The 12,419-nt window shown below is 37.4% G+C and overlaps 1 protein-coding gene across 1 annotated transcript in view; it reads left to right on the top strand.

Moving 5' to 3' along the window:
• PREP (prolyl endopeptidase) overlaps window positions 1-12,419 on the top strand; it is a 98,545-nt gene that overhangs the window by 41,890 nt on the left and 44,236 nt on the right. Inside the window, exons 8-9 of the mRNA XM_062624451.1 lie at window positions 1,093-1,284; window positions 10,263-10,460. Of these exons, the coding sequence (XP_062480435.1) occupies window positions 1,093-1,284; window positions 10,263-10,460 (390 nt within the window). The remainder of the gene's footprint in view (window positions 1-1,092; window positions 1,285-10,262; window positions 10,461-12,419) is intronic.

The raw sequence follows: 12,419 nt of genomic DNA, 5'->3' as shown, positions 1-12,419 counted from the left end.
TGATTCTGATTTTTCAGCATAGCTAATGTACGATGCTTATAATATTAAGTTTGGTTGATAGGTTGTGTTGTAGATATAACATGCATATTGCATATTCGATCTAGCCTTGCTGCTTTTTCTTTCTACTGTTTTCTAAACCTACTGCAAAACAGTAAATTGTGAATAAAAAGTAGTGGAGTTTTTTCAGTCCCAACTCCAGGTTGAGTCAATGTTAATGTTATGATACAGAGTGAGTAAACTGAGGCAGTTCATGCTTGAGAGAAGTGCCCTTCTATTAGAGAATATGATATTCTGGAAGGTTGATAGGGAAAATGCAATTTCATTCTTTGCAAACCCAGAAGTTAACATTTTAGCTAACTGTCTGTACCTGTTCTTTGGATGTGGCAAGCTTCTGCAGAACAGCACTTCTGGAATATTGTTTCTGAATCGACAGGGAAACTCCTGCTGTTAAAGTTTGTTGTGCTCATTCAGATAGCATCATCTCTATTCTATGGGAGGTTCTGGGCTTGTAAGGATGATAGAAAACTTTCCACTTTAAGAAAAAGTAACTTTTTTTTGCAGAAAGACAAAAAACCCCACACCACCACAAGTATTTATTTTATCATTAAATATTTTTTTTTTAATCTACTAAAAATAAAATCGAGCTTGGAAAGTTTAGTTCAGTCTTGACTCAGCTGCGACTCCCCATTCCAAGAAGTCTGTAGAAGTAGGGGCTTGTGAGCTCCATTGGCAAGAATCTGATGTGCTTGGTGGCATCATCTCCATGGCACCTTTGCAGCAAACATCTGAGCTTTCCAGCAGCCTCTTAAAACAGGAGTGAAATGTTAGCCATAATTGTCAGTTTTGTGCAGATATTTTTCTAGAAATTCCTCAAAACTATTATGTTAACATGTTCATGAACTGGCATTTTTCAACTGTAGCCTGTTAATCTGGAGAATTCTTTGTAAGTTCTTTCCACAGCTGCACTTCTTGTAGTTGCTGCTGTTTTTCGAGAAAGAGCCTAAAGCAATTGTCAGGAATGCCTTACTCTCATGTGTTAAAAGGTTTTGTTACAGAAGGTTAAGAACTTACATTGTATGTTTCATCTTGCAGGAATTCTTCAGTGGGTGAAGCTGATAGATAATTTTGAGGCTGAGTATGAGTATGTCACCAACGAAGGAACAGTGTTCACTTTCAAGACAAACCGCCATTCTCCAAATTACCGGTTAATCAACATCGACTTCAGTGACCCAGGGGAATCCAAATGGAAAGTTCTTGTCCCTGAACATGAAAGAGATGTTCTAGGTAAGAGTTCATGTAAAGTGAAAGACATTCTGTTCTTCTTTTTTCAAACTGATGCAGTGATTAGTCTATAGAGAATCCTGCACAGACCTTCTTACTTTTTTCCTGTGTTTAAACTTTGTTCAGGATTCGGGTTTAAAAGATTGCTGAGGTTCGAGAGATACAGGATCTATTTCTATCTCTAATGTCCTGTGTGGTCAAAGGGAAGTTGCTTCATCTGTCCTTGTTTTAACTCTGTGTTTGTAGGAAAATACTGTCCTCTCATTTCCTGCTTCATGTCTATGTAGTAAACATATACTAGATAGCTGGAGATTACAGCAAGAGGGACTTGGAAGCAGAGAGAAAGAGTGGCAATAGTGTAGCACACTATGAACAGACTTGTTCAGAGTTTGAAACAGGATTTTCTTTTATTCATGGGATAAGACAAATAGACAACACTTGAAAAAAAGCCTGAAGAAAGTTGAAGGGCATGGAATTCTCTAAGTATAAAAGCAAGTTCAAAACATTAATTTTTTTTTGTTTTGATATAATTAATATGAAGATGTATTTTTTTTAGTCTCATCATTTTGTGGAAATTTCTATGAAAACTTTGAATTAGTTTCAGATAATGCAGAAAACCCTTCTGTAAGCCGTTTTTTGAAAAATGCTGTGTGTACATTTATGTAGTGTGTTCTCCATACAGTAGAGGGTACAGTTATGATTTATCTGACTAGCGTATTTATAGCTATTCACAAAGACCGCTTGTTGTTTTTTGTGGTTTTGTGGTTTTTGTTTGGGTTTTTTGTGCTTTGTTTATTTGTTTTTTTTTTTATTATTAAAGCATCTTTGTACAAGTTCATTGATCTTTGCTACTTTTCTGGTGAAGAGCTGCTTTATAGAATCAGTAGAATTCTGTCTTTTCTCACTAAGACAAACCTATTTGGCTACTTTTTTAAATTCCTCTTAAGATCTTGCTTTTCAAGACACATAAAAATATAATCTCTGTCTGCATTTCGTGGTGTGCTCTGCATGTTTTTTTGCCACAGCCTAGGTAAAGTGTGTCCCCACTGTGACATAAATAGTGACTCTGAGCACACCCAGAATTGCAGTGATGTTGCAAACCATGTTGGTAAACACAAAACTAGCAAACTGTAGCTTGGTGAGACACAACTCTTAAGACTGTGAACTGTTTGAATCAGGAGCCATCTACATCTTAGAGGAAGTACCTTTCAGTTCCTAAGCAGGTAATAAATTAGACATGTAAGTGAAAAATTGCTTCCAAGTCTGATTAGGTTGCATGCAAATTTGCTGCCAGTCTGTGAAGCCATGCTTAAGTTATGAGGAACAGCAATTTATAAAGTGGGACCAAGCCGAAGAATTGACTTGGGGATGCTGAGTGTTCAAATAGAATGGGACAGAAGCATGTGATTGACATGAAGTTTAAGTTACTGTGTGTGGATTTACCCGAGATGTGGTTTGGGCAGCATAAGGAGCTTTGACCAGTGGCTATATATTCCTTCCCAGTAAGATAAAGGCCGCATCTGCTCTTCACTACACTGCAGTATTTAGCTGAACTCCATTTTGCTTTCATTCTAAAGGCAAAGTCATGCTGAGTTCATGTTTGTGCACATGAAAGAATAATTTATTGCATGCAACACTCCTTTAATGGCTTACACATGACAGCCTTGACTATACAAACATAAGAACTGCACTTAGAAAACAAAGTTCTGATAAATGGGTTTGCTGAGGGCACTGGCCTTCATACTGTAAACACAACAGGCATTCAGCTCTTAAACACTTGAAAGCAAACATAATCTGTCGTATAAAACCATCAGGGTGACTTTCAGGAGTCTGTTGTGTGTCATTAATCTCCTACTGTATTTGAATGTGACCTACTGTATTTGAATGTGAAGCCAGAATAGGCTTATGTCCATTTCTTCAGCTTTTTGGAGTCGTATGTAAAGGAATTGGATTAAATTAAAAAATCAAACTGTGAGTTTTAAGTTGATCTTAACGCTACAGTAAAGTAAGTTTGGATTGTTCAGTCGCTTCTTCGTGGCAGACAAAGCAAATTAGTGCTGTATTCTCAGCATCAAGGTAAGGGATTTTGGTTGTGTTCAAGAGTTTGTAGCCCTCAATAAATAAAAATACTCCTTCACTTGATGAAGTCAGCAAGCAAGCCAGTCTCTTTGTTATGTTTTTTTTTTAATAATTCCAAGATTTTATTTAGGTAAACATAATTATAGCAGAAGACAGTTAATAATTCATTGTCTTGAAAGCCTTACAGTGAAGTGAATTTGATTTTCTGTGATCCAGAGATGACAATCTAATGAGACCCCTTCTGCAAAAGCTAGGACAGCAGTGATTGAAAGGATAAAACAGTATCGCTGCATGTCCAATATTAAATATGTGTGAGAGTGACAACTAATTACATCTTCATAAAAAGTATTAGAATTTATTTACAAACATTATATTTAGTGATGCTTTAGGTCACAAATGTGTTTTACGGAGATATATAGGTACTTGGCTCCAAAAGTCTCCTACTCTGGTGTGAAGAGCCTGGTAGCCATAGCCTTCTGCATAGATTCAGTTCCATAAAAGATGCACTGTGCACACACAGGAATAGACTTATTTATGAATAATTAATTCAGGATTAAGAATTGCCAGCATCCATCAGTGCAAAAGAGAAATTCCACAAAGTATCCTAATGAATTCTTAGAGAAGATGTTAAATAGCTAATGTAATCTAAAAAATTAACACATATGCCTACAAGGCCATGTGAATGTCATTTGGTTCCATCATGTTCTTCGAGACAGACTTTTTTTATTGGCTTTGACCTTTTTTGTTTTCAGAACTGTTTATAAATAAGCTAATTTGGGAATTACAGGAAAAAAACCAAACATACTACTGCAATGAGGTCGTACACACACCTCATTTTACACCTTTCAGCAGGGATTTCACACAGAGCTGAGGTAAATTTAGATCTCTACTCTGAGCTGAGGGGAAGAATTAAATTGCAGCTATTTTAAAATGAAATTGAGGGGGGCCTCAGAGCATACTGAAGTCTGATGAGATTCATTTCCTCCCCATTGGAGTTTGTTTATAAAGTGTTACTTTTAATTTTCAGGGAGTCTAAAATATAACCATAGGAGAGATTCACATCTTAACATTGAACTAGGGCTTTAAATGACCACATGGCTGCAAGTAGGTGTGCTAAATTACTTAAAAGGCAGCTATGAAACCATAAATGTAAACTGATCATTACAGTCACTGCAACACTGGTTCTAAGGCATAGGATAAAGTTGCTGTCTTTAGAAGCCTAAATAATTAATTTTGAGAACTCTGACTCCCCCCAAAAAGTGCTTAATGCTGGTAGCACAAGACACCTTGAGAACAGCAGTTATATCTAGCCCTGTACTTGTGACAATTTAAAGAAAAACAGAATAGATACCTTGAGTAAGGAGGGCTGGGAAATAAGACATATTCCTGAATGTGTCACAGATGAGATGAGTGATCCTGAACAGTTCCTTGAATCTCAGCCATTTACGAAGCAGTGTCTAAGCCAGCAATGCTCCTGTACCTTGCACACATCTGCACATCTAAACTCAGTGATAAAAACTGCTTCCTTTCCCTCAGCTGGAATGTGCACTCCAGGTGAAACAGAGTATTTTTCTTCATGCTTTTAATCTGCTAGCTAGTTCAGAAATGCTTAAGAATTGCAGTAACTCCCCTCCCAAAACTGAAATGTATCTTTTGGCACTGTAGTGAAACCAGGAGGAAAAGTCTGGAATATGCACCAAGAAATTGTTGATCCTGAGTGACTAGGATGTGTGTGCATGGGTGTGAGTAATCCCATGTGTTCATCTTGGCTGTCAGGAAGCTTGTGTACTCTGTTACCCTGCAGTGTTTTTCAGAGTACCTGTAGCCTTACACTCTTGGGAGTTTTGCTTGCAAAGCAGGGGCGTGAAGGATTGTGTCTCTGTTGTGAGGAACAGTTGTGTGACCACCTGTGTACAGCTCAGAGGAAACATCCTACAGAGACAGCTCGTGCAGAAGTGTGGCAGTGAGGACAGAAATGGCTGCAATGCAAATGACCAGATTGATAAGCTTCTAATATGAAATGGGACACATATGCAGACACACAGTCCCCCCCAACAAACAAACCAACTGGAATGTGGCTTAGCTCCAGTGTTTCCCAGCAATAAAAAGCACCCCCTAAGTTCTGGCCAAGCCAGATACAGTCCCTCAGTCACTGAGGAGAAGATGTGGTCCAGATGAATGTTCCTGACTGAAAGTTTTATTCTGCTCCCCTTACAAGGCTTTTGTGGCTTTGTTTAACTCTCTTTACCATGGAAAAACTGCATCAGTCACAGATGGCTAAAGCCTTAGGTTACTTAAGGAAGCGTTTCTCCTAATGTTTGCAGCTTCAGAAGAGCTTTGAGGTTTCTTGTTTGTGTGTCATGCTGAGAGGATGTGGGATATAAAATACTTCTTGAAATTGGTTGGAGCTTTTCCATTAATTTAAACATGGCAGGCTGTCACTGAGGATGGCATGTCAGGGAGAAGACACATGCTTTATGTTGTGAGGGCTCATCAACAGTTACTCATGTTTCAGAATGACTGATGTCTTATTCTCTAAATTGCTCATGTTTTTCTTTCAAGTCTCTCCATAGGTAGCCTTGAGATGTGGTTACAGATCATTTTAATTGAGGTCACCATGGATACCTGTTGATCTTGGAGACACTGTGATATGTGGTTGCTGTCTGTGATGACCAAAGAAACCAAAATGATCATCCAGCTACAGCTTTGTCAGTCCATGGAAATATATTCACTAGTTGTTGAGAGGATGCGCAAGCACACTATGCAGCAAGTAACTCAGCAGTTTTTTGCTGACAGCTCATGACTACCTAGCTTTTCTTGCTTGGCATGTTCTCCATCAACATTTCAGTCTGCATCTGTCAAAGCATGTTTGTACAGTTGGACACTTGACGTGCTGTAGCTACTGCTGCAGAAATGAAAGGTCAGAGCTGTCATAAGTAATTGAGGTTAGTGGCACAGATGTTTGGTGTGAGGATTCAACCTTTTTTTTTCTCTGAAACTTTTCAGAAAGTTTCAAAAAGTTGTTCATAGCAATGTTGCAGGTGCCAAGTTAGTGGCATGCCTTTGCTACTAATGAAGACTGTCGAAATACTAAAGGTTTTGTAAAGCAGCAGTATATGAATTTTTAAGAGGTTGAGCTGCAACTTCGAGGTGGTTGAGCTTAATTTTCTAAGCCTTCTTAAGAGGTATAACTTGTCTAGCCCAAATTTAGCTGTTGAAAAATTGTGTGTAATCTTTTGTAGTTATCCAGGTGGTCATTGTCATCTTCAGAGAGAAATGGTCAGTGCCAATAATTCTTCACATCTATTTTCAGTACCTACCAGTGCCTCCAGCTGTGTCCATCTCTCTGATGCCTGAGCCAACAGGCTCAGGTTGGAAGAGGCAACCTCTACTTGTTTATTGTTAAATAAGTCCCTTGCCTGAATGGGTATTGTAAGTAGGTGGATTGTAAGTATACTGAAGAATAATTGATAAATTTAGATGTAACTGTGAAAATAACTGCTCTGTTCATCGGTATTAACTGAAAATAAACCAACCTTATATATTAGAGAGGTATTAGATGGTTAGGTTATTATAAAAATCCCACTTGTGTTAGAGAAACTGCTCAGCGAAGAAGTTCACAGTATCCCAGAATGGTGTATCCAAAACAGTTGGGTGAACTGCATTCTAAAGGTACTTTTTTTCTGCCTATTGTCTATAAAGGGCGCCTTCAGGAATGTTGTCAGGTTTAACTTTTAGGTATGTGAAGAAGGTTCCAGGAAGTGCAGAGGTATGCAATATGTGGTCTGCAAAGCATGGGCAAAACCAAGGAGTCTGCTAATGCAACAAACTCAACAGTATCTGCAGTTATCTGTGCCAAGCATGGGAGTAACAGAGACTCAGCATATAGCTTGCAGTCAAAAAATACCTCTTGTTAATAATTCAGCATTGTTTTAGCTTGCTATGTATAAACGTAGGTTCTTAGTGTCTTTTTTTTCCTGCTCTTTCATGTCTGCTTCAGTGTTTTGCTCTGTTTTGATTCTGATTTGATTTAATATTGCTGTTTCTAGGCAAGTTCTTCAGGAATCTTCACATAAACCAGCAACAACTGCTTTTTTTTTTAGTAAAAGAGTAATATCTCTTCGTAATTTAAGTCAAAGTAATAATGTGCTTCAGCTTTTAATTAAAACGCTCATTAAACAGCAATACTTCATAAAATTATCAGTGAGGAATTAAGGATCATCACAATTTAATTGTAAAATTGCTTAAGTAGTATTTTTGCTGAAGCAAATCTATATATTATACATTTAAACTTTATCTGTAATCCATTTTGTGAAACTTTCAAGTGTCAGGAAATTTCAAGAGTAAAAAAACTGGACATTTTAGTTACATCTGCAAGCAAAAATAGTGTGTTACTGTAGGGATGCTGTTTTTTTAAATTCATATTTGTGTTAAACCAGTTATACAAATGAATGTTAGCAGATATGTGCAGTGACAATGTAATAAGTATTTTACTGCGTATTCTCCTTATTCATACAGCCAAGAACGATGCTGTATTTCAAAATATGTAATTGGATATAATGATTAAACTTACAAAGTTTATTCTGTTCTCTGGCCTCACTTAAGCAGTTTAAGTCACTGCAGAGCTAAAATCACACACGAATTACTAATTTATAAACAGTGTTATGTTATGCTGTGTCTTATTATTTCAGGTCCTGGCTTCGTGGCTGAAATTTCAGTTAGTGGTGTACTCTGGGGCTTTGGTTAGAAAATTCCCAGATTTAGGCTGGAAGCTCATGAGGAAGTTGGAATGTCTTAGGGTAAAAAAGTATTAATAGTGATCTTTGTGAAGAAAAGAGTACTAAAACTTTATTTTGGTGCTTATGTAACATAAATTCGTATGGCTAGAAAGTCAGACTAGTGTTAAATTCAGGTCTTTCAGGAGCAAGCTAAAAGGAAAGTAGACTGTATTGAGCTATTAGGATTTTAAGGTCTTGGAGCTGTAGGGGGTCATGACAGACCTGAACTGTATATGAAAGCAGGGACTGTTAAAGAAGCTAAATGCCACAGAATAAAGAATTTTGACCTACAATTCAGAAAGACTTTGTTAGCCTTAATGGAAGAAGCACATGATACAACTTTGAACTTTTGTTCTGGAGCCTGAATGTGCAAAGATCCATTTATAAAAAACTGTCTTCAGTAAAACTCTGAATTCAGATTATTTGGTTTTATAGGACTCTGGGGAAACTCAAAAGACCTGCTAAAATGTGCGTAACATAAAACTGTAAAACTGAAAATCAGTCAATTTTGGCTTGCTTCTGTTTTGTTTTCGATGTTTTTTCCTCCAATATTGGTATTTTAAACTCCTCTTCTCACAGTGCTACTTTGACATTACTGCGTGCCCCTGTTGGTTCTACCTAATTTCTCTTGCTCATTTTATTCCATCTTTTCGGGTTTTGCTTACAACACATTAGAGAAGTCATTGTCCGTGGTACCTTGCCATGATTTAGGTTGCCAGTATGAGAGAAGCTGCACATCTAAAGTTGGTAGAGGACAAGAATCATCACTTCACCTAGTCTTACAAACAAACAAACAAAAAAAAACGAAAAATGGCCTTCTTTCCTTCCAGATTTTTTTTCCTTGACTTTTAACCTGGTTTGTAGTTTGTCTTGATTGTGTGTGATTTGTGACTTAATGAGAAGAAGCTGAAATACTTTTGTTGCAAAGTAGGGTAGCTGTTTTTTAAAATGACAGAAGTAGTAAGAGAGATGAAGAGGTTTCAGTCTTTTTCCTGCATAAGTAAAGAAATAGAATTTGTCACTAAAGATCTAAAGCCAGTGGCAGAGGAGACAGGAGAGAATGTTACATGATATATTCCAGGTAAACTGGAGCCCTGAAGAGTTTCTACAATTCACAGGCTATAAAGGTGGGGATTGAAAGGAGATGGTCAGTAGAACTGCAGGGATTTTTGTAGAAATTGCCAGCTCAGAGCTGGGTTTTTTTTTATTGTTGGGTTTTTTTGTTTGTTTTTTGTTTTTTTTTTTAGTTTAGCTTTCCCAAAGTCCAGTTAAGAAAATCAGCATTCCATTAAAAAGTTCACACATTTCTGGTAACTGTTCTGAGGAACAAACTCAGAATCTGAAAGGTTCTTTGAAACAGAAGCTCTCGTGCCTGCACTGCCGAGGTGGGCAGCTCTGCAAGGTCCAGGACTGCCGGGAGAGGTATAAAGGAAATGACCTCTGTAGAGGATTTTGTTCCTTGATCCTTTTGCCAGATTATGTTGACTGTGTTCCTACTAGCATACAGTCTGAAGAATGCCGTTTAACATTAGCTTCTTGAATAAACATTTTTTTTGTGACGGTGTGTTGAGGATGTCACCTCAGACTAATCCTTTTCTTATATCCAGTAGAGCTTACTTAAGAGAATTGCCTCCTGAATACTTAAGGTGCTATATTTCAGTGTGCAGTACAGGACATGTCTGTCTGTTCTTACGAGTTTAGCTTAAGTCTGAATCATAATGGTTGTTTCTGTTTTCATGCATTTCCATAAGTTTTCCTGGCAAAGATCAGTGTTTTTCTTCGGTTTTACACTGAAATATGTGGTATTTAAGAGCAGTAATGGTCTATAAGCACCACAAATGTATAAGTATCTTGATTGAGCAGTTCATTACTCCTCTGTCTGCATAAATTAGCTTCAAGCATCGTGGGTGGTGTGTTTCCAAAGAATGTCAGCCTTTACTTTTGGGTTCACCTTTTTGTTTCAGAAGGCAGGTGACTTCTAAAGATTTAACCTCAATGCGTGTCAGAAATTTTGATTCATGTATTTAGTAATGCTAAAGAATTTTGCAGTCAGATTATGTCTGATTGTTTTCCCTCTTAACAATTCTTTTCACTGTATTTGTTTCTCTTTTCTGCAATCTGCAGAATGGGTTGCTTGTGTGAGGTCCAACTTCCTGGTTTTGTGCTACCTGCATGATGTGAAGAATATCCTGCAACTTCATGACCTAGCTACTGGTGTACATCTCAAGACTTTCCCCCTAGAAGTTGGCAGTATTGTGGGATATAGTGGCCAAAAGAAGGACACCGAAATATTCTATCAGTTTACTTCCTTTTTATCTCCAGGTAAGATTGTTTTCCCCTAGTTATTGTTACTTTTCTTGGAAACGGTATCTTTCTCATTTTCTGTTTAGTAGTTATTAGGTATCTCTAAGATACGGTGAAAACTGCTTCCCCACCATGTAGTTAAACAGTGGTTGTGCACTTCAAAATGTACCAGGCATTGATCCATGAGGCCTCAATAATAGCATACTAATATTTGAGAGCTGCATTGAGAAATTACGTAAGACTGGCTTGTACTAGAGAGGAAACCGTAGCATTCTCACAGCTCTTGCTTCATACAGCAAGATACAAGTTTACAAATTCTGTTGAAGACAATTTTTAAAGTATTCACTGGGATTTTTTGTCACAATTTTGAAGAACATTTTAAAAAGACACTTTTTTTTTCTGATAGCTTTGTGATGCATTTATGCATAGCTTCATAAGAGCATTCTTACTATCTGTGCTTACATCTGTTGGATTGCTGTAGGAATCCTCTTGCAAAGCCAGAGCTGTCCAAAATATTCTGTAATACATGTGTGGAACATCACTAAGTATTCTAGGATTTTGAATAATAAGGGAGTTTCTATGCAATTGTCAAGCTAGTATATGACAAGAAAATGTGTTTGCTGTTTTGGGGGGTGGTGGTGTTTGTTTGGGGTTTTTTGGTTGGTTGGTTGTTTTTGTTGTTGTTTTTGTTGGAGATTTTTGCTGTTGCTGTTTTATTTTAAATTCCTTTATAGCCCAAACAATCAATAGCTAATGCAGGAAAGGATTGAAGTATGGAGAGGAGAGATAGGCTTCATAATCTTTATCTTAGTCCAGGGTTGTAAGTGATCATGAATCATAAGATGATCCAAACTGTTCTTACAGCATCTGACATATATTTTTCCTCTGTTTGAGTTAGGGCAGAGCCACGTTGCAAAATGGCTGTATGACAGTTTTGATAGGTTTTATGGTTTTCCTAAAGGATTGTGTCAAATTATCAAAATTATGTTTCTGCTTAGCAGATAAGAAGGGTGATGGATTTCCTATTATTATCTTACTGTTTGCATAACCAGAAATAAGATAGGTTTCCAGTTCCTCTTTTAAACAAACTTTTAAACAGCATTCAGATCATTGCAACTGGAGAAAAGCTCAAGGACACTCTTGAATTTACCTCTGACTTCATCCCAGCATGATGGTTCAGCTAGCTCATTTGCTCACATCCCAGCTCATGGGCAAGAAGTTGCCAGTCTTACAAGCCTGCACTGTTCACATCTGCTGAGCCAGCAGAGTCTCTGCAACTGCTAAACATGTGGAGGGGAAGAGCCCAGAGATCTCTTTTAATCTGTGGCTTGTCAGCCAGCAATGGCTGCTCTCATTGCCTGCTGGCTGCTTAGGCAGACTTTTTATCCACGTGCTTGGCATCTACAGAGAATTTGCGATGAGCAACCTGGAATCTAGAAGAAATAGGAAGGAAAGAAATGGAGGTAGACTGTATGGGCATAAGGAAAGGGTAAGGAAATCAGACCAGAGAGACAATTTTTAGGTAGGTGTGTGGATATTTTTTTTGCATGCAGCTTTCATTTGCCCCATCAGTGGAATAATCAGACAAAAGGTATGGAGCTGGTCCTTGGTAAACATAGATCTTCATACTTTGCAATTACATAAATATAATTTGCATTTGTATTAAGTTGTACTTTTTTTTTCTAATGAGAAATAAATTGACATTTAATGTTAATTCTTGTTTATTTATGCTTAATACCCAAAACAAAAGTAATAATAAACGTATGTATGAAATAATGAAGAAAGCAGTTCTAAAACCATAGATTCCGACACCATAAAAATAATTTTTGCTGTTCCCTAAAAAATACGGTTATCCATGCTGTCCACTCCAGTAGGATACTTAAGTGAGCACTCTATTGTTTTGCATTTATTTGCCACCCAGCAAAAGAGTGCAGGCACCAATGTTACTATGGTTTTGCATATTAACTGCCATGCCAC

Source organism: Pezoporus occidentalis, unplaced genomic scaffold (assembly GCF_034315485.1).
Source record: "Pezoporus occidentalis ecotype Australia unplaced genomic scaffold, CSIRO_AGI_Poc_V1 ctg109, whole genome shotgun sequence".
NCBI lineage: Eukaryota > Metazoa > Chordata > Aves > Psittaciformes > Psittacidae > Pezoporus > Pezoporus occidentalis.
The sequence above is the reverse complement of the archived record's forward strand: the minus strand, read 5'-3'. Positions and strand labels throughout refer to the sequence as shown.